Source organism: Rhinatrema bivittatum, chromosome 16, assembly GCF_901001135.1.
Source record: "Rhinatrema bivittatum chromosome 16, aRhiBiv1.1, whole genome shotgun sequence".
Taxonomy (NCBI): domain Eukaryota; kingdom Metazoa; phylum Chordata; class Amphibia; order Gymnophiona; family Rhinatrematidae; genus Rhinatrema; species Rhinatrema bivittatum.
In genome coordinates this window covers 20,837,486-20,863,041 of record NC_042630.1, presented here as the reverse complement: position 1 = coordinate 20,863,041, position 25,556 = coordinate 20,837,486, and the positions used below count along the sequence as shown (strand labels likewise).

Sequence of the window (25,556 nt, the reverse complement as noted above, 5' to 3'; positions counted from 1 at the left end):
GGAGCAAGCCCTTCAAAAAACATGTTACAAGGGGGTGTACTGATATAGAGACATCCCCAATACCTTTATGGAAGGCGGCTCCTGCACTGACATGCATTCTAATGGAGGAAGTCTTAAGACCTGACTCTGATAGTTGCCAGAGATAGTCCAGAAATTTCGGGATTGGACAGGAAAAGGGGTCAAGGGACTGAGAAGAGAACCATAACGTGAAACGTTTCCATGTGTAAGAGTAAGCTTTTCTCGTGGAAGGCTTCCGTGAAGCAATCAAGACACAGGAAACTGGCTCAGAAAGGTTAAGTGGTTGAAGGATTAACCTTTCAACATCCATGCCGTCAGGGGCAAGGCTTGAAGATTGGGATGTCGTAGGCACCCGTCGTTTTGAGTGATCAGAAGCGGGTCCTTTCCCAATGGAATGTGCCTGCGGATGGAGAGGTCCTGAAGTATTGGAAACCACACTTGGCGTGGCCAGTGAGGTGCTATCAGGATCATGGTTCCCTTGTCCTGATGTAGCTTCACGAGAGTCTTTGAGAGAAGAGGAAGTGGAGGGAATGCGTAAAGCAGACCGGTTGCCCAAGAGAGGGAGAATGCGTCTCTGGGTTGAGAGTGTTTGCTGCGAATGAGAGAGCAGTAGTTCTCCACTTTGCGGTTCTGTGGGGACGCAAAGAGGTCTATCCGAGGATATCCCCATTGTTGGAAGATGGAGTTCGCTACCGAGGGGTTGAGAGACCACTCGTACGGTTGAAAGACGCGACTCAGCTTGTCTGCCAACACATTGTCCACTCCCGGTAACCAGGTGGCCCTGAGGTACATTGAATGGGAGAGAGCTTCCTGACACAGAAGGAAGGAGCCTGAGCCTCCCTGTTTGTTGATGTACCACATTGCCACCTGGTTGTCCATCTGAATCAGGATGACTTGATTTGAGAGGCAATCCTGAAAGGCCCTGAGAGCAAATCTGATTGCTCGAAGTTCCAGGAAATTTATTTGGTGTTTGGCTTCCTCTGGAGACCAAGAGCTTTGTGTCTGCAGATTGGCTACATGGGCTCCCCACCCGAGGTTGGAAGCGTCGGTGGTGAGAATGATTTGAGGATTTGGAGCCTGGAAGGGCAATCCCTGGAGGAGATTGTTCTGATTTTTCCACCAGGCGAGAGACAGACGGAGTGAGTCGGTTATGCGGACAATGGCTGACAGAGGCTGAATAGCTTGAGTCCATTGAGACCTCAGAGTCCAGTGCATGAGTCTCATGGCCAAGCGGGCCATTGGGCCATTGGTGTGACATGGACTGAGGACGCCATGTGTCCGAGGAGGACAAGAAATTGGCATGCAGTCGCGGAGTGCTGAGACTGCAGCTGGTGAGCAAGGGACGCAAGAGTCAGTGCTCGTTGTTGAGATAGGAAAGCCTTTGCCTGTAAGGTGTTTCCAGACCTAGTCTTAAGTTATAATCAATGGTCATACAAATGTGTTTTTTTGAAGAATTTTTCTGTATGCAATTTTTAAGAAGAATAGAGAGAATAAGAACTTAACTTAAAACTTCTCTTGTTCTTAATGGCGAGCCGCCCGACACTGCCAGCACTGTTTCATAGTATGCAGTCCATCGCATTGACGATGTCGATGCGATGGACTGAGTCAGGGTTTGAGCATGAAAGAGAAGTTCCATCTTTTCCATTCTGGCCTTGCGACCCTTCGGTGTCATTAAGGCACATCTGGTGCAGGTCAAGATATCGTGCTCGCGTCCTAGGCACATTACACAGACTTTATGGGGGTCTGTGATAGACATGGTGCAGGTACAGTCCAGGCTCCGACGAAACCCTGACACCATAGCCATGGAAAAAAATCGAGCCGTGGTACGGTCGACGGCCAGTAGGCCGCGAAGGCCAAACTCAACGGTAATCGACAAACTCAACGGTAATCGACGGAAAAGCAGGTTAAAACTTACCGGAGTACCGTGGACTGAGAAAAGTTAGAGGGGGGACCCCTGTGGGGCAATTAACTTTTAGTAATTCCATGAAGAAAATTCCTGTCAGGAATCTCTTCAGAGCTCCTTTACCGCGAGGCTACTGCTGCGCGGAAAAAAGAAGACTGAAGGGGGACCCCTGCTGGCTGCAGGGTTAGTGCCATGCTGGGCATGCCCAGTAGGGGCCAGTCAAAGTTCTGGAAACTTTGACAGAAGTTTTCTGTGATTGGGCTCCATCCTGATGATGTCACCCATATGTGAGGACTACCATCCTGCTTGTCCTGTGAGAAAAAGCAGAACTAGAACATTCCCTATACAACTCACCATACAAAAAAGATATTCTGATGTTTCTCAATAACAGCAATACAAACTCCCTCTACTACCAAGCGCAATAGCCCTACTTATAAAAAGATAGCAGTTCACCACCAATGCATGTCCTATTGAGAAAACACAACAAATAAGGTGAGGTATTTTACTAGTCTATATGCTAGTTAAATACTTCATCTCGATCATACACACAAAATCGACCTTCACCAAGGTCCACAAATTACAAATATGGAGACAGAAATTGGAATGGAAACCCAAAAAAGCCACTCTACATACAGTACAAAACAGGAGAAATGGAAATAGAAATAATAGCATCTAACATAGTCTCAAGAGCTGCACAAAGTTATACCTGCATTATGGCATGCACTCAAATGGTGGAAATGAAACTGAAGGGTGAATAGTCAATCAAACAATAGCGGAACTCAAAATTCACCAGTACTTCTATGACCTATTATTGTGAAACAAACATATATGACTATCATATAAAAGATGGTATTGTCTACTTATTAGTAGAAAATGGTCTTTTCCAGACCTAGTCTTAAGTTATAATCATTGGTCATACAAATGTGATTTTTTGAAGAATTTTTCTGTATGCAATTTTTAAGAAGAATAGAGAGAATAAGAACTTAACTTAAAACTCCTCTTGTTCTTAATGGCGAGCCGCCCGACACTGCCAGCACTGTTTCAGTGTTTCGGTTCCTTACAGCAGTAGAGTGACTATCTTATTTGTCCTTTCACAGAGGTATTTCACTCGCAAAGATGTCAGCTGAATAAAACCGGCTAGATCCTTATAAGTGCCAGTATGAAAGTTAGCTTTTTCCAGCAAGTTAAAGGCTAACTTTCATACTGGCACTTACAGCAGGGGAGGGGCCTCCTGGCTCCTGCCAAGTGCTTTCGAAAAGGCCGCTGATTCTCTGACCCCCCCCTGGGGCCTGCAACATCAGCCCGGCAGACCTCGTGCTCTGACCTCCCCTTCCCCCCCCTGAGGGTCCTGCGGAGGCTCCAGCTCCACCCAAGGCAGTAAAATAGTGATGTCAAATGTCCTCCTTCCTGCCCATCAAATTTCACAGAAGCCCTATCAGGCTGTGCACACCCCCTTCCACATCCTCTTCTAATATTAAAAATGTCCCTGGGTCCGCTGCTGCCCCCCCTTTTCCTGATTCTATAAATATGCTTAATATGATGCTGCCACTGGACCCTCCCACCCCAACCCGCCACAGTCTTAAGTTGCAGCACGGTACCCCCTACCCCCCAACCCCCCTAAAACTAAAAATGTCCCTGCTGGGAGTGAGGTAGGAACTTACACGCTCCCACCTTCAGCACAGCTTCGACTACATTTCAAGAACCCCAGCAAAAGATTTGGACTCTCAACCACTAGTTATATTTTATGCACCCTAAGATAGGGTTACATGCTTAAATCACAGCAGGGAAGATTTAGGATAGTCGTAGAGCTCAGCGATTGCGAGGCTAGTCAAGCACTGGAACAAGTTACCTACAGAGATGATGGAATCTCCATTACTGGAGGTTTTTTAAGAGCAGATCAGGCACACATCTGTCTGGGATTATATAGAGTGGGTCCTGCCATTCTAGATGACCTGTAAACACGAGCACATTTAGGGGGAGTGGGGGATTTGGGGCAAATGCTCCAGGCCTTGTACTGCCATGGTAACCCAGCCCCCCCAATGTCTAACATCATTCGGAAACATTGGAGCATCAGTGACTCTAGCAGTGGAGATACCGTGCTGGGCCAGGAAGTACAGTTACCCCTCCCTTGCGCACAGTAACTCAGGGGGACCCATTCTGCTCTATTCATGGTGGTGGGGGGGGGGGGGGTGGACAGGACCCACTCTGACTGAATCACCCCAGCCCTGCACCTCTTAAGCTCCCTTCTAATCTTTCTGTGACACTGGATGATATCGTGAGGTCTTTTCTGTATTTCTAGAAGAATTCCAGCCCTTTCTTCTGATTCTAGATGAAGATCTTTTCCAGTCCTATTTTTTGTGACTTCTACCATTTCTTGGACCATTTCCTTACCCTAGAACCAATGTACTGTCCCAATCCATGTGGAAAAGTGATGCTAGCTAACACCAAGGCCACAAAACCAGCATACAGGATCTGACTGTAGAAAGACAAAATAGACACACCTTAAGGATCATTTCTGGAAAAAGTTTCTTTTATAAACTGCTTTTCAGCATTGTGACATAAAGAGAAATTACTACTTACCTGATAATTGTCTTCCTTCTAAGAAAAGCAGGTCAATCCACACTAGTAGGTTATGGACTCCTACCAGCAGATGGAAACAGAGTAAAACGGACTCAATGACGTCACTGACATACCGCCTGCCTGTATCTCTAGAAAAGCCAAACTGTGAACAAACTGATATACTTGAACATGACTATTAACTGTCAACCACTCATGCTCCAAACCAACAGAGAAACACTGAGCTCAGTAAAAAAGTTAACATCTTAGGGACTGTTTCTTTCACATACCAGTTCTTCAAATGAATCAAAAGAAATAACACTCTGCATCATTTGTGTATAAAGGATGAATTAAAAGCAAATAAAAAGCCCAGTGTGGGTTGTGGACTGGCCTGACTTCCTTAGAGGAAAGGAAATTATCAGATAAGTAGTAATTTCTCCTTCCTCTGCACACAGGTAGGCCAATCCACACCAGTAGGAGGTACCCAAAGCTACCCTCGAAACGGATGGGAGGTTGCCTACAGTCCCCTCAACACCGCACATGCAAAAACCGTGTCCCTCATGAGCCCTAACATTGCCTGGAGAAGGTATGTAAGGATGATCACATCGCTGCCCAGCAAATCTCGACAGGAGACAACAACCAAATTTCCACTGAAGAGACTGCCTGAGCTCTAGTGAATGCGTCTTGACTTATCTAGGTAATGGTACATCCATATCCAAATAGGCAGCTGTGAGAACTTCCTTCACCCAATGGAGTATTGTCATCTGTGTCACCGGATTCCCTTGTTTATCTCCACCATGGAGCACAAATAAACAATCAGTAAGAACATAAGAACATAAGAAATGCCATACTGGGTCAGACCAAGGGTCCATCAAGCCCATTATCCTGTTTCCAACAGTGGCCAATCCAAGTCGCAAGTACCTGGCAAGGACCCAAACATTAGATAAATCACAAGCTACTATTGCTTATTAATTACCGTAATACCAGTTTATGGATTTTTCCTCTAGGAACTTATCCAAACCTTTTTTAAACCCAGTTACACTAACTGCTGTAACAACATCCTCTGGCAATGAATTCCTCAAGGAGCGAGTAACCTTCAAGTACCTCACCAGATGCCTCTTGACATCCAAGATATGCAACGAACATGAATCCCGCTCATCTCTCTCTCTCTCCAGAGTGGGCAGGGAAACAGATTGATTCAAATGAAACTCCAAAACCACTTTTGATAAAAAGGAAAGTACACTCCCTAAGCTGTACCACCCCTGGAGTCATTTGCAGAAATGGCTCATGGCAAGAAAGAGCCTGTAGCTTGGAAATTCACCTTGCTGAACAGATCGCCACCAGAAAAAATGTTTTCAAAGTAAGCAGCCGCAAAGAAAGAGCATGCAGTGGCCAAAATGTAGGATCCACCAAAAAACGCAATATGAGATTAAGCTAGGGATGTAGAAAACTTCCTGGCCCATAGCAAAGTGGAAATCACTGCTAAGGAATAACCATGTTTCAGCAACTGAGCCCTCTCAAGGGCCAAACCATAAGAAAAAACTGACCAGGATCATCGTGCAGTATTGGCCCCTGATGCAAAAGATCCTTCATGAGTAGAAGTCCAAGAGAACTGTCCACCAGTAGCTGCTGAAGATTGGCATACCACGGCATCTGGAGCCACCAGAAGTATGGTATCAGTCTTATTCGCCATCTTCCGAATCACCCTGCTGATCATCAGCCAAAGGGGAAAAGCATACAACACTCTGCTCTGCGGCCACACCTGGACAAGAGCATCAATTCCCAGCACACTCGGATATCTTCTGTGACTGAAGAACCATGGTACCTTTGCATCGTTGGAACTCGCCATCAAATTTAGGCATGGGCTACACCAAATTTCTACTATGAGTTGAAAGGCCTCGTTCGCCAGCTCCCAAGCAGATGGGTCCAAGACCTGCCTGCTGAAGAAATAGCTCATATGTTGACCTTCCCAGCAATGTGGGAGGCAGCTATGTCCTGAAGATGTTGTTCCGCCCACACCATGAGAACATCTACCTCCACAGACACCTGTTGGCTTCTGGTTCTGCCCTGATGATTGATGTAGGTTACCATCGTGGCATTATCGGACATTATCCTTACCACTCGAGCTTCCAACCACATAGTGAACCACAAGCATGCCAGTCAAACCAGACATGCTTCCAAATGATTGTTAATCTACTGCTGCTCCTCGGCATTCCACCAACCTTGCCCCTCCAACTCTTGATAGTAAGCCGCCCAACCCAGAAGACTCACATCTGTTTTGAGCACCAACCAGTCCAATGTCTCCAAGGTTACTCCCTTCCTCTTCATCCAGGCAAGCCAGTCAACATCAGTGGGATGTACCAAAGGGTGGGAGGCTGCCTGAGGCCCAAGCAGCACTTACCTAGCAAAGGCAGAATCCTCCTGTGCTGCCACATCCAGTCAGTAATACCTGGCAAATGTATGCAAAAAAAGACCATGTTGGCGTTCTACAAATCTCTGCCAGAGAAAGCTAACGCAATTCTGCCCAGGAAACCGCCTGAGCCCGGGTCGAATGCGCTCTGAGTTGTCTTGTCCACATAGGCTGCTGACACTACTTCTTTAATCCAATGAGTCACTGTGCCCTGAGAAGCTGCCTCCCCCTTCTTCACCCCCAGTGAAGAATACCCGATTTCAGAAACTTATTTGTAACCTCCAGATAACACAGTAAGTGCTGCCACACGTCCAACAGCCGTAATTTCATGTATTCCTGATCATCCATATCCTTATCCACTGATTGGTTTAAGTGAAACTCTGAAACCACCTTCATAAGAAAGGCAAGTACCGTCCAAATCTGCACCTTATCCAGAGTGATGATCAAAAAAGGATCTCTGCATGACAAGGCTTGCAATTCAGAAATAAGCCTCACAAAACAAATAGTGACCAAAAACACCGTCTTCAGAGTTAGTAACCACAAGAAAATACCCCAGAAAAGACGAAAGATCAGATTTGCAGAAAGAAGAGAACCAGATTCAAATCCCACAAGGGTACTGGGAAATGCAAGGGAGGTCTAAGATATTTTACTCCCCTCAAGAACCTAGATATGTCTGAGAAGAGAGTGGTCTCCCCTGCATGTGGTCCCAATAACATGCTATAGCAGCCACTTGCACCTTCAGTATGTTCAAGGCTAATCCCTTACTCAGACCTTCTTGCAAAAATTCCAAGATTAAGGGAACAGGCGCCAAAGCAGGCAAAGCAGCATGATTCTGACACCAATGCTCAAACATCCGCCAAACACAAATATATGCCAAGGAGGTGGAAAACTTGCGCACTCCACCACTTCCCCTGAGTAACCTCGCTTTAAGAACCTAGACCTCTCAAGGGCCAAACTGTAACATTGTCCGACTGTAAAATCTCTCCACTTTTGCATTCTTGCGAGTCACCATTAGAGACCCAACAATCTATGATAAAATGAAACACTTTGGGAGCCAGTTCCCATTCTTCTGGATCCCATGAAATGGCAGAATGATCCATCCCCGGGGTAGGGAAAATCCTCTCAGAGCTCACTCCCAAGGGGATTGGCAGGAGAGGAGGCGGGGAAGACTCCTCAGCCGCTCTGGTAAGAGTCGTTGCCACAGTCTCTGGCTGTAAAGCGGGGGCCTCTGAGGTTCCTCCCTGCAGGAACAAACTCCCCCGTAGAGACAACCTCCTGGGCCTCCACACACTTTTGACACATTGAGGGACCTCCTGGGACTAAGGACCCTCATATGGCATGCTGAGCAGATGCGAAGCTTCTTCCTGCGCTGCTCCCCTGATGCCATGTCACACTCTCTTCTCTCTCTTCCTCTAAAAGCTGAGCAAACGTGACCCACCGCGTGACTCAGCAGTTCCTGCAATCAAAATAGCGCTAGACAAGTGTGGCTTTGCTGCTAAAACTATGCCGTTTTTAAAATTAGCCCCACAGACCTCCTGATCCGGCTTGCAAAAGATTGCACCGGCACCCGCTCCCAGCACTGTTTGACATGCTCGCTTTTTTCTTTTTTTCAAATAAACTTTCCACAGATAAAACTGGCAAGATAAAAAAAGAAAGGTAGGGATAGAGCAGAGGGAAGAAAGCAGGATCAGACAGAGAAGAGGACTATGCAGCAAGGAAGAGCCCAAGGCCTCCTTACCCTACCTGATCTCTTCTCCTCTCTGGAGGGTCACAGCCTTCACCTCACTCCTGTCCTATTTATGCTTGTTTCCTGAAATTGTTTCTCAGACACTCAACTGAGGGAGGGAGCTACTGCTTTCACCACAGGAGGTCAAACCGGCCTGTTCAATCCAGGCAGGCAAAAACCCACAAGCATGGATGCATGTCTACCACCTGCTGGAGACGAAGAAAAACTGACTGGCTGGTGCCTGAGCAGAGCTATAGGAGGGTGATGTCAATGAGTCTTTGTTCTCTGTCTTCATCTGCTGGTTGGAGTGCACAACCCACTGGTGTGGACTGGCTTGCCTGGATGAAGAGGAATTGCCATTTTTGCCTTCAGTGCTCTCCATATGGCTTTTATGCAGTGGCATATGCCAGGACCTTCATGAGATTCACTGAATCCCTGGTCCTAATTGACTTTTTTTTCCAGCAATATCATTGCCATGTGTGCAGTCCTCTTCTGCTTTTACCAGATGGAACTGTGGGGCCAATGAAAGCTGACAAAGGTAGCACGAGGGGCCAATAGCAAGGAGCCAAGTAGCAGAAAGTAGCATCTTGGCTGGGCCAACAAGGACAGCATTTTCAGCATAGTAGTCAGCAGTATAGCACAGGGCAGAAGGCTGGACCTTACTTCTGCCTTCCTCCCCATGCTGTCCTGACTGCACCGTGCACAGCAGAAAGCAGGACTTTGATTCAGGCCACTCTGGCTGTGCTGTGTGGCCTGTACCGAGCATATGGTTGAGGCAAGGTAATGTTACAGAAATAGCAGGAATAGCGTCCTGGGTTCTTAGGGAGCATTAATATCTTGGAGAGACTCGAGAAGGTTGGAGGGGAAGTTCAGCACGAAATTGCTGGGGAGGGATTTGGGGTGTACAGAGGTCTGAGAGTGAAACTGCTGGGGTCTTGGGAAGGAGGAGAGAAAAGGTTGAAAGTGAGACTGCTGGGGAATGGGGAGGGGCTAAGAGTGACAGACTACTTGGGGACTTGGGGGAAGAATGAGGTTGCTGGGGACTGGGGGTTGCAGAATAGGCTGCTACATATCTTTACACAGAAACCACTTGGTAGCAGAATATCTCACTTGGTCCCCCTAAGACCATACATTTCATCTCCACTAAACAACAAGCTTTCTCCTTCGCAGGCCCCACCCTCTGGAACTCCATGCCCCCTGACCTCAGCCTAGAGCCATGCACACACAAATTCAAAAAGAAATTAAGACATGGCTTTTCAAGCAGGCTTACCCAGAATAGACTCCGTCCACCCTCCCTCCCCCTTTCTCCTTTCCCTTTGATTTCCTATCTTCTTCCTACCCCCCTTTCTACCCTCCACTTACACCCTTTGTACAGTACTATTCATTATTTATCCTATTTGTACATTCCAATTGTATATTTTTCTATCTCCCCTGTAGATAAAGTTACCTATCCTTGTTCTTTTGGACACAGCGTTCTGTGTCCCCTAACTTCCCCTGTTCTCCCCTCCCTTGTTTATTGTAAGTTCTGTTAAGCTCTCTGTAAACCGATATGATGTACCCTCGAATATCGGTATAAAAAAACCCCTATAAATAAATAAATAAATGCAACACACAGTCACTCATCAAATACAGAATAAGTGACAAATTAGAAACAGAAACTTGAAACAAAAGCTGGACTACCTGGAAGCCCCAAAAAGCCAGACTCTACCTGCCATGCAACACCGGAGAAATAAAAACAGAAATGCATATTCTCCTATCCTGTACAAAATAGAAATATTCAGAGAGGTACATTTCTCAAAATAACAGGGAGAATCAAATTATTTCCATTTCCCATCCTCTACTACAGAAACAGAAGAAATAGCTATAACTCATCCTTCAAGCCCCACCATGTATCTCTCAACCCTTCACCTCCCCAGCAGCCTCACACTCTCAGTCCCTCTCTCCAAGTCCCCAGCAGTCTCGGTCTCCACCCCTCCAGTCTCCAGGAGTTCTCAATTTGTTCCGTTTTCCAATCTGCACGTCTTAGTACGAAGGTCTTGTAGTAGTAGGACAGTGGTTCTCAAATGTTCATGACTATTGTACCCTGTGAGGGAGTATACAAGAAATTCCCTCCATCCACCTTAAGAGACCAGCCACAGCTATCCAGTCTGGTCCTCTTTAAGGATCAGCCCCACAAGCGATTCTGGGTGAAGGGAGGCTCCTTTCACCATACTATAAGGAGCCAGGGCCCAGAAGAGTTAGACAGCCCCCGGGGAACAGACAGGAATTCAGTTTATGCAAAGACTTGCTATTTGTATTGTCTGAGTGCTACTCATTCTGCAAGGTGAGCTGCATTTGTTTTCTCAATGCAAATATATTTGCACCTAAGGATACAGCTGGAGACTGCCTCCTTATTCCTCTTGGCTGTTTTCTAAGCCATAACTGGCCACATTACTACATACTCCTTTCAAGAGCTTTAGATGTCTTGGTACCCCTAGGATCACAAAAATTTTAAATTCAAAGCAAATACCATTGCCCTTATTCTCTGGTTCCCCCCTCCCACCCAAAACAAATACACACAAACATGCATAACAGCATTCCGCTTGGCTTCTCCTACTTGACAAACTGGCTGTTTTATCTCCTTTCTCAGAAGAGAGTGTAGGATGAGAGTGAAAGGAAGCTGATTATGTCAAGTGGGAAGGGAAGGAAAAGCAATTATACCAACGGGATGGGATGAAGTGCCGTGGGGGATAGTGAAGGGAAAGTAATTATGCTAGAGAACTGGGCATGGGGAGAGGGAAGGGAGGGTGATTATGTCAGGGTGTGGGTGGAAGAAGGAAGGGAAGGTGATTATGCCAGGGAGGTGGGGGAGAGAGGGAAGAGATGATCGTACCATGAATTCCCCTACTGTGAATGCCATTGCTCTCATATAAGGTGCCCCATCTAGTGGTGAGAAATAAGAACTACAAAAATCTAATTTTTACTGATCAGAAGAGGCACCATGGTCTCCACCAGGAGGTTCCTGTTCCAGATGACACCCAAATTGTTTTCAGATCATCAGAACTTGTTCTTTACTCCCATGGTGAGAAATTCAGTGGATAATACTTACTAGTTCATCATGAATTTGTTGATCCTTTTGTGCTTCTGCAGGAAGATGAGCATGTTCCGGTGGCAGAAGAGGTACAAGCAGCAGAGGCAGCCACAGATGAACCTGCAAAGGTGAGAGGCAAGGCAGAAGGGATGTCAGATTTGTGTGCGTGTGGTGCTGTCACTTGGATCTTGTGCCCTGGAAGGGTGATCACACCATTCTGGTTTTGCCTCTTCCATTTCCATTTTCTCTAATACTGCTTTCACATGCAGAGATTGTTCCGCTCCAAGACCAGTAACTCCAACAGTCAGGCTTCAATTCCTGCTCCATTCACCCTGGGGAATTTTATTCCAGAAATAAATGTGGATTATTTTCTAATTGTTAATTTCGCAGCTGAAAAGCATCCATATGCCTTCATTTAATCCAACATTAGTTAGTCCAGAAATAACTAATCCAAGAGTGAAGCTATCTTCCTAGGTGAAATCAGCTACTCCAGTAATTAATGTAGACCTCACTGTCTAATCTTCTTACACAAACAGTAATGAGTCTGAAGCAAAAATGCTTTCACTACTGTGAGATGTGAGAATTGTATTAGAAAAGCAGGAACTATGGTAGGGCGACCAAATAACTCCAGGTCATCAGGGGCAGATAGATCCAGGCCTAGTTTTACCTCTGGACTTGTAGTTCCTGCTTTTCTTAAAGATAATGGAACTACAAGTCCATAGATATATTGCGGAGGGAATTCAGGTTTGGACTAGTTTGTCCTGATGCCCTAGATGCAGGTGGTCACCCTACACTATAAGCAGCCCATCTGATTCTAGGTTTAACGATGTATAGGCATGCCATGCCAGTGTACCTATCAGTCAGGGAACGATTTCAAATCAAATGACAGTGTCATCGCCAGATTAACTTTAGAGGTCTTCTGTGTTATTCAGTGCTGGGTTGGGGGGGGGGGGAGGGGCTGCCCTGGATGTCAGGCCCAAGGAAGTAGGGCTGCTTTTACTTATGGGCATAGCAGGGGGCTAAATGCATGAGCACGCAGGGCTCTGCCCTGATGACTTTTTTGACCAGTGCTCTGAATCTCAGCCAGCAAACAGCCTTCTGCTTCCTATTCCAGTCCCTCCATTGCCAGGCAGTCTGCAAAGAACAAGAGGGGGTGGGATGGGATGGGATGTGAGCCTGAAGCAGGCAGGAGCACAGTGCAAAGCAAAGAAGTGCCATCTGCTCCCTAATCTAACATATCCTCTCCTTCTGTTCCCCCCTCTCCCCTATCTGCAGGAAACAGGAAGGGAAGGGGTGAAGCTGGAGAAGATAGTAGAATAGATAATTCAGTTGTCTGCATATTTCTATTTCTGATTTGTGATCCTTTATTTTGCATCTGGTAAGTGTCCGTGTTCTGTGTGTGTGGCCAAGGTGATTATTCTGCTAGCATGTAGTTTCTCTGTAGGGATCTGTAGCAGTGCAGATTGTTCTGTTTTTCCAATAGGAAGCATATTGATGTTACAGGACCTCATAGAATATTTGCAATGTTGTCTTTTCGTACCAGTCCTGTACCACCGTGCTCTGTGTCTGCCCCAAAACATTATAAGATTCCATCACGGCTTTGGTTATTTCTGCTGGTTGGCTGTTCCAGGCATCAATCACCCTCACTGAAAATAAATATTTTCTCATATTGCCTTTACACCTTCCTCCTTGTAACTTCATGTAATGAGCCCGTGCCCTTGAATTTCCCCTTTTATGGAAAGCAGAGTTGCATACCTGTAACAAGTGTTCTCCGAGGACCGCAGGATATTAGTCCTCCACATCAGATGGAGCCCTGACATGGAAAACTTATGTCAACGTTTCTAGAACTTTGTCTTAGCACACCGAGCATGCCCAGCATGCCCTATACTGCACATCCATGTGGGGTCCCTTCTCCAGTCTTCTAACATAGAATTATATATATTATATACATTCACATCTCACTATTGTTGAACCCAACTCTCCCCACCTAGGGCTTATTGTTTGGGGTCAGGCTGTCTCCCCCCTCTGTTACCATAACACTGTTGTTGTTGTGCCCATTTGCACCTGGTTGGGTGTCTGTTGGACCCCTTTTGTGTTGGGGAGCAGCCTGTAGCTAGGGATTCACCCATGTGTGAGAACTACCATCCTGCTTGTCCTTGGAGAAAGCAGAGTTGCTTACCTGTAACAGGTGTTCTCCGAGGATAGCAGAATGTTAGTCCTCACAAAACCCGCCTGCCACCCCACAGAGTTGGGTTTCTCCTAATTTTTTGTTATATATATATATATATATATAAGCCCTAGGTGGGGAGAGTTGGGTTCAACACCTCAAACATGTTCTGAAGGACAGACTGGCCAACCTACTGTCACGTCAGTCAACCCTATCCAGACAATAGTGAGATGTGACTGTATGGAGAGAGCTCCACATCGTAGCTTTGCAGATCTCCCCCATGAGAATTGCTTGCACCTGCGCCACCAACTCTGCCATGGCTCTGACAGAATGAGCCTTGACATGACCCCCAAGATATAGTCCCACCTGGACATAATAGAAGGAGATGTAGTCTGCTAGCCAATTAGATAGTATCTGTATGGCAATGGCAACGCCCAACCTATTCCTATCAAAAGAAATGAAAAGTTGGGTAGAATGTCTATGGGCTTCTGTCCACTCCAGATAGAAGGCTAAGGCTCGCTTGCAGTCCAAACTGTGCAGTGCTTATTCACCTTGGTGCGAATGGGGCCTGGGAAAGAATGTTGGCAGGACAATGGACTGATTAAGATGGAAGTCCGTCACCAGCTTAGGCAAGAACGTAGGGTGTGTATGCAAGACCACCGTGTCATGGTAAAACTTAGCATAAGATGGTAAGTCACTAAGGCCTGGAGCTCCCTGACCGCCACCAAAAATATGACCTTCCAGGTCAGGTACTTCAGATCACAGGTGCGCAGCACCTTGAAAGCAGTTTTCATCAGCTGAGCTAACACCACGTTAAGGTCCCAAGACACAGCAGGAGGCCTTAGGGGAGGCGTACAACTATAGGCTGTATAGAGATCTACACCATGGTGGTATGCGCCAATTGCACTGAGATGAACTCTAAAGGAGTTGGTTTTTAGGCCAGCTTCCATTAGTTGTAGAAGTTAATCAAGCAGTTTTTGTGTGGGGCAAGAGAACAGTTCGAGGACCTTCTGCTCACACCACATGGAAAACCTCTTCCACTTCAGTCTATAGGACTTTCTAGTGGAAGGCTTTCTAGAAGATACCAGGCCCTGAGACACATCCTCTGAGAGATCAAGTGGTTGCAGAATTAACCTCTCATCATCCAGGCTGTAAGCGACAAGACCTGGAGGTTGGGATGCTGCAACTTACATGATGAGATCTGGGGAGGTCCCCAGACTGATTGGTCTCCGAATGGACAGCTCCCATAGGAATGGAAACCAGACCTGTCTCGGTCAATAAGGGGCTATGAGGACCATAGTCCCCTTGTCCTCGAGAAGCTTCAAGAGAGTCTTGGCCAATAAGGGAATTGGAGGATAAGCATACAGAAGAACCTTGCCCCAATGACAGGCAAGGGCGTCCAAGGCTGGTTTGCCATCTGTCCTGTACAGGATGCAGAACTGAGGCACCTTCCTGTTGGAAGGAGTCACGAACAGATTTACATCTGGGCTCCCCCAGAAATGGAATATCCGATTCGCTATGCCCTGGTCCAGGGACCACTAGTGGGATCTGTCCGCTACCAAATTTTCCGTCCCAGACAGGTACATGGCCCTGAGCACTATCCTGTGGGACAGGGCCCATGACCAGATCTGGACTGCTTCCTGACACAGAAGGTATGATCCTGTACCTCCCTGCTTGTTGACATACCACATAGCTACCTGATTGTCGGTTTGGATCAGGACAACTTGTTGGACTGCCAATCTCTGAAGGTTCATAGCAAGTACCAGATTGCCCGAAGCTCCAGGAAGTTGATTTGACAACAGCTTTCCTGAGCTGGCAGATGTCAGCCTGAGACCCTGGGTGCTGAGCCCATCTACATGAGCTCCCTGGCTCAGGGTGGACACATCCATGTTTAGGTCAATTTGGGTAGAAGGGCTCCAGATTTTAAAGTAACCGCCACCAAGACAATGAATCCCGGAGAAAAGAAGTGACTCGGGTGCAGACCTGGAGGTTCTGCATGGCCTGGCACCACTGTGAACTCTGGGTCTATTGGGCTCTGCACGTATGTAATTGTGCCAAGAGAGTGACATGGACGGTTACGGCCATATGGCCCAACAGCCTCAAAATGTGCCAGGCTGACATCTGCCTGCAAATAGTACTGCCTGCAAGCTATAGAATGCTCCCACTAAACCAGGAGCGGAGGCTACAGGAGAGCTCTCGAAATAATTCCTGCTGAAATTCAAAAGTTTTGGGGGTTTTTTTTAAATCAGACTTGATCCATCCAAAGCAAAAGAAAGCCAAAGAGAATAGAGAAAAATTCCTAAACTAGCTTTCTAGTCATCCCAGTGGGGAAGAAAATCCACCACTGTCATCTGCTGGAGTCAGGAGAATACTGAGGATTAGCAGAGGGTGCACTGCCTCATAAGGAAGCACCCTTCAAAGTTCTCTCTGACTCCATCTGCTGGAAGGGGGACATAACCCACTGTCTGGACTGATCCTGGTACGTACAGGGAACTGCAGGCTCTGCTGAATCTCTGCCGTGATGGTCGTCAAAGTGATGGCCCTTTGACGAGGCAGGAAATCCTTGGTCTGAGCCAGGTCTAGCAGGGTTCCTCTAAAGTTCTATTGAGGTGACAGGCCAAGATGGGACTTCGGGTACTTGATGACGTACCCTAGCGACGCCAACAACCGGATGCTCAAGCATATGGACTTGACGGCCCCTACCTGAGAAGTGCTCTTGACCAGCCAATCGTCCAGATAGGGGAAAACATGCATCTATCCCCAGCCAGTGGAGGTGTGCCACCACCATGGTCAGGCATTTTGTGAAGACATGTGGGGCTGATGCTAGTCCAAACGGCAACACCCAGTACTGTAAGTGCTGTTTTCCCACCACATAACATAGATACTTCTTGTAACTGGGGAAGATTTTGATGTGAGTGATGCATCCTTTAGATTGAGGGAGCATAACTAGCCCCCTTTTGATAAAAGGGGGATCAAGGTGCCCAGGGAAACCATATTGAACTTTTCTTTTCTTAGAAATTTGTACAAGGCTCTTGAGTCTAGGATGGGTTGGAGTCCTCCTGTTCTCTTTGGAATTAGGAAGTACCTGGAGTAGAATCCTTGCCCTCTTTGCTCTGGTGGAACAGGCTCAACCGCTCTGACCGTTAAGAGGGAGGAGAGCTACGCTAGCAGCACCTCCTGATGCGCTACCTGCTCCCAAAATGGGCTTGAAGGGCAATTTGGTGGAACACCCAATAGATTCAATTGGTACCCTTGATGGATGATGGAGAGAACCACTGGACAGAGGTTATATTGGGCCACTGGTTTATGACCCAGTCAAAACCCCATCCCTAGAGTGGATTGAGGTGCTGGTTTTACGACCCAGTCAAAACCCCATCCCTAGAGTGGATTGAGGTGCTAGCTGGGGCTTGAGGGCTCTCTGCTGCCTGGGACAATCACTGGAGCCATGATGTGTTGACGGGAGCAAGGAGGCGGAGGATAGTACTTCCTCTAGCAAAAGAAAGACTTCCTCTATCTCATTCTTACCGGCCTCCTAGAAGAGTAGAAGAGGACCAGAAGGCTCATCTGCATACTGCTCCCAGCATTCCCCAGGAGAGGACTCCAGAGATCATAGCGAGTGATTGAGGCTTTCAACTCCACAGCCCCAGCTTCCAGAGGCCCCACACCCTTTGCAGTAGAAGAGGACCGGAAGGCTTATCTGAAAACTGCTCCTAGTATCTCCCAGGAGAGGACTCCAGAGGTCAAAGCGAGCGATCCAGGCTTTCAACTCCAAAGCCCCAGCTTCCAGAAGCCACATACCCTTAGCAGAAGAAAAGACTGGAAGCGCGCGTCATTACTCAAACCTTTCAGTCCTTTAAGTGAAGATCAACTTAATGGTGATTGAAGAGGATTGGTAAGTATAGCTTTGGGAAATCTTAGGACTTAAAAAGGTTTGGAGGGAGGTGAAATAGTGGGATATATTCTTTAGAGTTTGTGTGTGTCTGAAATAATAAGCAAGCCAGAGGGAGTTAATTCTAGTGTCTCTTTCCCACCCACTCTCCCACTCTTGATTTTTAGGCAAGAGACATTTTCTCATTAAAAATCAATCAGGCTTTTATCTACATCATACTATTGCACCAGCCTTTATTGAGAGTTTAATCATCCCCTTGTAGGACACTAGCCGATTAATTAGTAAATACACCTGTAAATTTAAAGTACTCTAATTCCAACTCCCTTAATATCCTAAACTTAACTAGAAACTTAACAAAATTAAGATGAAGGCAGAAGTCCAGCAGCAAGAGGGGGCTTTCCAGTCTTTTGCAGTGAGTGTCACATGTATGATATTTTACCCACCGGTGAGAGATTATATGTGTGCACCTGGTGCAAAGAGCTCCTGACTCTCAGAGAACAAGTCCAAACTCTGGAGGCTAGAGTGGCAGACCTGGAGGAGCTGAGGCAGACAGAGAGGTACATTGATAAGACCTTCAGGGACATAGTAGCCAAGTCCCAAATTCAGTCTGGCAGCCCCAGTGCTGCCTTGGATCAGAAAGGTCTCCCAGCTGGAGAACATCACCCTAGTGTAGCAGGAAGTGATCCTGTAGCAAGGACCTGCTCTCCAGGCGATGTGTTGTCCTCGCGCACTGAGGACAAGTCTTCCAGGGCTACTGCCCAGGAGGGAAGGGTTAGGTCGGCCATCATAGTTGGTGATTCAATTATTAGAAATGTAGATAGCTGGGTGGTTGGTGGACATGAGAACCGCCTGGTAACTTTCCTGCCTGGTGCGAAGGTGGTGGACCTTACAAGTCACCTAGATAGGATTATAGACAGTGCTGGGGAGAAGCCGGCTGTCGTGGAACACGAGGACACCAACGACGTAGAAAAATGTGGGAGAGAGGTTCTGGAAGCCAAATTTAAGATTTTAGGTAGAAAGCTGAAATCCAGAACCTCCAGGGTGGCATTCTCTGAAATGCTTCCTGTTCCACATGCAGGTCCCCAGAGGCAGTCAGAGCTCCAGAGTCTCAATGCGTGGATGAGACGATGGTGCAGGGAAGAGGGACTCAGTTTTGTAAGATCACAATGATTTACAAAATCAGCATTCAGCTTCTGGGTTAACATTCAGATTCTAGATCAGTGCAGCAGCAAGTACATATTCTAAGTCAGTGGTTCTCAACTGGTGTATCATGACACACCAGTGTGTCGCTAAGCACCAGCAGGTGAGTCACGCACTTCCTGGTCTCCCGCTGCCTTTCACTACCTCTCCTCACCCCAGCGAGATGCACAGAATTCTTCAACGAATACTGTTGCCGTTTCTGCCCTAGCTATCAGCACATTCAAGTCCTGAGGGGAACGGAGTAGTGTTTGTGGAAGCTGGCAACAGCAACATGGCCTTTTCGTCTTCCCGCCCCTGCGGCCTAGAAGAAGTGATGTTTATCGGATACGCAGGAAGAAGAAAGGGCCTCTTTAGGAAATCAGTCGATTAGCTGTCTCAGGTCCCTGATGAATGAAGTGGCAAGCTGCCTCCCAGATAAGATCAGTGCTTGGCTTCTGCTGATTGCATGGAAGGTGGACATTAAAGGCACTTCGCACTTTTCAGTAATCTAATCACTGTCATGAGTAATTTCAATTATGGCTGCTCTTCCTCAGCTGGATGTAGTGAGTCATTTGGTAGGCCATCGCTTTATTAATTATCAGCCTATAACTGTCCAGTTAGTGAAAGGACAAATTTCTAAGTAGACCTGGATATTTTAGATGAGGGATGTTAAGCAAGGAAAGGGAGTAGTATTACAGGCTGGTTATAGAAAGGCACAGGGAGCCATGACCCCAGTGTGATTGGGAGCTGAGCAAGCTCCTTCCCTCCACAGAGGATCTTCATTTATCTCAATTCTCTTCCTCAGTGCCCTCCCCCTGCTGTTTCAGCACTGACACCCCCAAGTTGCAGCCTACCCAATGCCACAGACCCGGGGCAACTAATTGACGGATTTCCCAAACAGAAACGCGGCAGGAAATCCCCACAGGCACATTCTCAGCTGATTGCTCTGCACTGCAATGATTGCAGCACAGGCAAACAGCTAATTGCTGCATTCTTACCACTGCGGGGCCAAGGGGAGACACTCCTGCTGCAGTTCCCAGCCTGTCACAACTCTGCTTTAAAAGCAGCATACCGGCTGCCTTGTGTGCTGGGGGTGGGGGTGAGTGAGATAGAGAGAGTGAGCCAGCATGCATGCAAGTTTGTGAGAGAATGTGTTTGATTGAGACTGTGCGTGTAACAGAGAGAAAACATGTGAGAGCAAGAGACTGGTCAGGGAGGTGTCTGGTGAGTGAGAGAGAGAGAGAGAGAGAAAGATGACTGGTGTGTGAGACAGACTAATCATGGGCTCTAAGGAAGAGGATCCTGAGGACAGAGCTTCAGCAGCCCTTGCTGCTTCTGGTGTGTGCTATTGGCCTACAAGGGAAAGGAGTAGGTGATTTGATGGAGAGAGTAAGTAAAGGTGGCTTTTTAAGTTTATCTTTCTTGACTGACTGCCATTTTAATTATTGGGTATTATGTGATGTGTTTGCTGTTTGAAATATTTTATTGGTGTTTAGAGAATTTTTAATTATTTTGTAAGTTTTAATGATTGGATGTTATTATGTTTATCAGTTGTTTTGAAACAGTATATTTATTATTCTAGTTTTATAATTTTATATTACTTGAGAAATGTATAAATTGAAATGTGGAGACAAAAACTGAACTGGAAACAGCAAGAAGCCAGAGTATGCAGTGCAACAATGGGAAAACAAAACCATTAACTTAATGATCACTTTATTCTGAATTTGGTGAGTGTCTGTCTGTGTTCCTCGTGTGTGACCCAGCTAAGGGTATTCTGCAAGCTTGTAGTTTCTTTGTAGGGATCTATAGCAGCTTGGCTAATAGGAGATATATTGGTGTGTAGGGCCTGGTTAAATATTTGTAGTGTTGCTGTTGCGTAGAATGTGGATCCTTGGGCTGAGGGCCTACGGGTTCCCTACCATCAGCAGGCGGAGTGGGCTGAAGCTGGAGGCCACTGGAGCTTCACCTATACCAGCCCACGTTCCCCTCGGGTTGAGCCTTCGGGTGCCGGGGTCGGCAGGACTTAGGCGGGCCTCAATGTTAAGTACAGGTAGGAGATGGTTCAGCCCAGAGACAGCAGCCAGCAGGGAGACTTCAATTATCCCAATATTGTCTGGGTAAATGTATCATCGGGACACGCTAGAGAGATAATGTTCCTGGATGGAATAAATGATAGCTTTATGGAGTAATTGGTTCAGGAACCGACAAGAGAGGGAGCAATTTTAGATCTAATTCTCAGTGGAGCACAGGACTTGGTGAGAGAGGTAACGGTGGTGGGGCCGCTTGGCAATAGTGATCATAATATGGTCAAATTTGAATTAATGACTGGAAGAGGAACAGTATGCAAATCCAAGGCTCTCGTGCTAAACTTTCAAAAGGGAAACTTTGATAAAATGAGAAAAATTGTTAGAAAAAAACTGAAAGGAGCAGCTACAAAAGTAAAAAATGTGCAAGAGGCATAGTCATTGTTAAAAAATACCATTCTAGAAGCACAGTCCAGATGTATTCCACACATTAAGAAAGGTGGAAAGAAGGCAAAACGATTACCGGCATGGTTAAAAGGGGAGGTGAAAGAAGCTATTTTAGCCAAAAGATCTTCATTCAAAAATTGGAAGAAGGATCCAACAGAAGAAAATAGGATAATACATAAACGTTGGCAAGTTAAATGTAAGACATTGATAAGACAGGCTAAGACAGAATTTGAAAAGAAGTTGGCCGAAGAGGCAAAAACTCACAGTAAAAACTTTTAAAAATATATCCGAAGCAGAAAGCCTGTGAGGGAGTCAGTTGGACCGTTAGATGATCGAGGGGTTAAAAGGGCACTTAGAGAAGATAAGACCATCGCGGAAAGATTAAATGATTTCTTTGCTTCGGTGTTTACTGAAGAAGATGTTGGGGAGGTACCCGTACTGGAGAAGGTTTTCATGGGCAATGATTCAGATGGACTGAATCAAATCACGGTGAACCTAGAAGATGTGGTAGACCTGATTGACAAACTGAAGAGTAGTAAATCACCTGGACCGGATAGTATACACCCCAGAGTTCTGAAGGAACTAAAAAATGAAATTTCAGACCTATTAGTACAAATTTGTAATCTATCATTAAAATCATCCATTGTACCTGAAGACTGGAGGATAGCTAATGTAACCCCAATATTTTAAAAGGGATCCAGGGGCGATCCGGGAAACTACAGACTGGTTAACCTGACTTCAGTGCCAGGAAAAATAGTGGAAAGTGTTCTAAACATCAAAATCACAGAACATATAGAAAGACATGGTTTAATGGAACAAAGTCAGCATGGCTTTACCCAAGGCAAGTCTTGCTTCACAAATCTGCTTCACTTTTTTGAAGGAGTTAATAAACATGTGGATAAAGGTGAACCAGTAGATGTAGTATACTTGGATTTTCAGAAGGCGTTTGACAAAGTTCCGCATGAGAGGCTTCTAGGAAAAGTAAAAAGTCATGGGATAGGTGGCGATGTCCTGTCGTGGATTGCAAACTGGCTAAAAGACAGGAAACAGAGAGTAGGATTAAATGGACAATTTTCTCAGTGGAAGGGAGTGGACAGTGGAGTGCCTCAGGGATCTGTATTGGGACCCTTACTTTTCAATATATTTATAAATGATCTGGAAAGAAATACGAGTGAGATAATCAAATTTGCAGATGATACAAAATTGTTCAGAGTAGTTAAATCACAAGCAGATTGTGATAAATTGCAGGAAGACCTTGTAAGACTGGAAAATTGGGCATCAAAATGGCAGATGAAATTTAATGTGGATAAGTGCAAGGTGATGCATATAGGGAAAAATAACCCATGCTATAGTTACACAATGTTAGGTTCCATATTAGGTGCTACAACCCAAGAAAGAGATCTAGGCGTCATAGTGGATAACACATTGAAATCGTCGGTTCAGTGTGGTGTGGCAGTCAAAAAAGGAAACAGAATGTTGGGAATTATTAGAAAGGGAATGGTGAATAAAACAGAAAATGTCATAATGCCTCTGTATCGCTCCATGGTGATAATATAATAATAGGAGGTTCTCCCACTATCTTGGGAAAATTCAATAATTGAGGAAATGTAAATTTAAATGTCTCGAATGATTTACCAGACTTTCCAACCTGTAGGAGACAGTTTAGATCTTTTATCAGTTTTGCATTACAGTCCTGTGACCTCTGCAATTCTGTTTCAACTGTGTCCAACCATGGTTTTATTTCATTTAATTGACTTTCATGGGTTTCCATTTTAGTATTAAGATAGTCCAGCTTATTGTTGTAGTCCTGCATAGAACCACCTAAAGCAGCTATAAGGTCCCATATTGCCCCCAAATTGACTAATCGCTGGCTTAGGGGGCATCTGAAAATGGGGAACCTGCAAGGACTCACCCATCTTCCCCACCGTTGGTATTCCAGCCAGCGTAGCCTTCCCCCTGCTTCCAGCTCCTTAGTCATGGTCGATGTTGGCAGCTCCGGTCTCATATCCACACCTCCCGGTACTCCCAAGGCTCCCACAGTCATTGTTAGTGTCGCGGTTTCTCCTCCTCTCTGGCCCCCTCCCGTCAGTGTCGCATAAGCTGCATCAATGCTCTGTGACGCAGCAGCCAGTGTGAGGTCAGGGGAAGTAATCACCATAGGAGAATAAGGATCCGGGGGACTTAGTGTGATTTCCCCCAATGACATTGATGCTCCTTCACCGACCATTGAAGTGGGGGCTTCCTCCCCCTGCTTAGTAGCCTTACCGGGTATGTAGGCTGTGATCAAACGCTGCACTGTTGGAGGGGCTGTGTCTGAAGGGTAGATACGGACCTTCCCCTTTGTCTTAGCAGGCATTTTCCTAGTAAAAATTCAGCAGGTAACCAGCGCAGCCTACGGACGACCGGTTCACGCCGCTATCTTGCCCCCTGCCCAATTGTCCATTTGTACTTGGAATGACCTATCTGCTAGGAAGGAAGAGAACCATCTGATCACATTTCCGTCTATTCCAGTTTTTCTCATCTGCTGGCATAGCAGGGTATGGTCTACTGTGTCAAAGGGTGCTGTTAGATCAATTAATACTAGGGTGTAGGATGCAAACGCCTGTAATACAGGGTCGGATAATGACATGAGTAGGGGTTCTGTTGAGCAATCTTTTCTGAATCCGAATTGGTTTCAGTATAGAATGTTATTGTCTTCTAGATATTGTAATAGGACTGCTATTGTCCCAATCATCAATTCTGCCAGTTTTACTTTTTTAGGTTTGATTTGATCACAGCTTGTTTTGCCATATCGGGGACCAATCCTTCTGACAGTGAGTGGTTGATCATGGTTGCGATTGTTGGAGTGATTACGCTGTGCACTGTTTTCAGGGAACTTACAGGGATTGGGTCCAGTAGGTGGATAGCAGGTTTAATTTTTGTAATGATTTGGTTATTTTCAAGTTTAGATACTTTGTCGAATGTGTTCCATTTTGCTTTCCCATATTTTTTTTCTGGTTCTTTTGTTGGTAAGCAGGTGGATAATTGTGTTTTTAACCTATTTATTTTATCTAACATAGAAGTGGCATATTCATTGCATCAGTTCTTTGAGAAGTCGTAGTTATTTGAGATGGAGGAAGATGGGTCTTTGATTAAGTTTTAACTGTTTCAAAGAGTAATTTGGATTAAATATTACACCATGAATCTGTTTAGCATAATAGTCTGTTTTTGCTTTATTGATTTGTTCACGGTATTTTGTTAATAGTGATTTGTATTTTCTTAGGGATTCTGTAGATTAGCTTTTCCGCCATTGCTTTTCCAGTTGTCTTGGGTGTTAATTAGGGAAGGTGTCGGATAAATATAGATGAGAATGATGAAGGACCCTTGCCTGGGACACCGTGTTCGCTGATGTTCCTGCGTCTACTTGTGCAACCAAGCATATGGTTAGTTTACCAGTTTTTGTTTTTATTTCATTGATTGGCTACCTTCAAGTCACCTGAGATGATTACGCTTAGACCCTTTTCTTGTTTGACAACTTCCAATTCTTGTATATTTGATTGATATGTGGCTAATGGATACTTGTATTCCAAATGCATGATTTTACACTTTTTTTTTTGCATTGAAGCTCTTTTTCCAAACCCAAAGTAATGATTTAGTGATGGTCCTGATAGACTGTACATCGGCTTCCCTCCATCAATCATTATCTGTTGTATTCCACAGATATCACTTTAATCTTACCCCAGAATTGCATATGACAGGTACTCTGGAAGATCAAAAGGGAACTCAACGCTCCATTTGGTGTGGAAGAGGACAGCTACCGTTTCTGAGGAAAAGAGAGGGCAAAATTTCTGTTACTGCTGTTTATTTAGCAGGCTGGATTACTTCCTTTTACATGGGGCTGTCATAATAGCACACTTCAGTAGAAATGTGCATTTGTTTAAAACAAATGTATTAATAGGGACAAATTAGACCATTTTCAGTTAGTTCTGTAAATCAAATACCTAAAAATTATCATGTATTTTCATTTCTATTTAAAAAAAAAAAAAAAGGCAGGGCCTTCTCTAATCCCCAAAAATGCCCCTCCTGCCCACCAAGAAACATTGGCAGAGGCCGGTGACCTCCCCTTCCCCCACTTCCGCCCTTCTGTGGGTCTGGATTCTGAAAAAGGTAGGTACCTTCTCATAGATT

General features: G+C 45.7%; 1 protein-coding gene across 1 annotated transcript in view; it reads right to left on the bottom strand.

Moving 5' to 3' along the window:
* LOC115077467 (chloride channel protein ClC-Kb-like) overlaps nt 1–25,556 on the bottom strand; it is a 99,460-nt gene that overhangs the window by 56,534 nt on the left and 17,370 nt on the right. Inside the window, 3 exon segments of the mRNA XM_029579760.1 lie at nt 4,313–4,397; nt 11,702–11,803; nt 25,107–25,191. Coding sequence (XP_029435620.1) covers nt 4,313–4,397; nt 11,702–11,803; nt 25,107–25,191 — 272 coding nt within the window.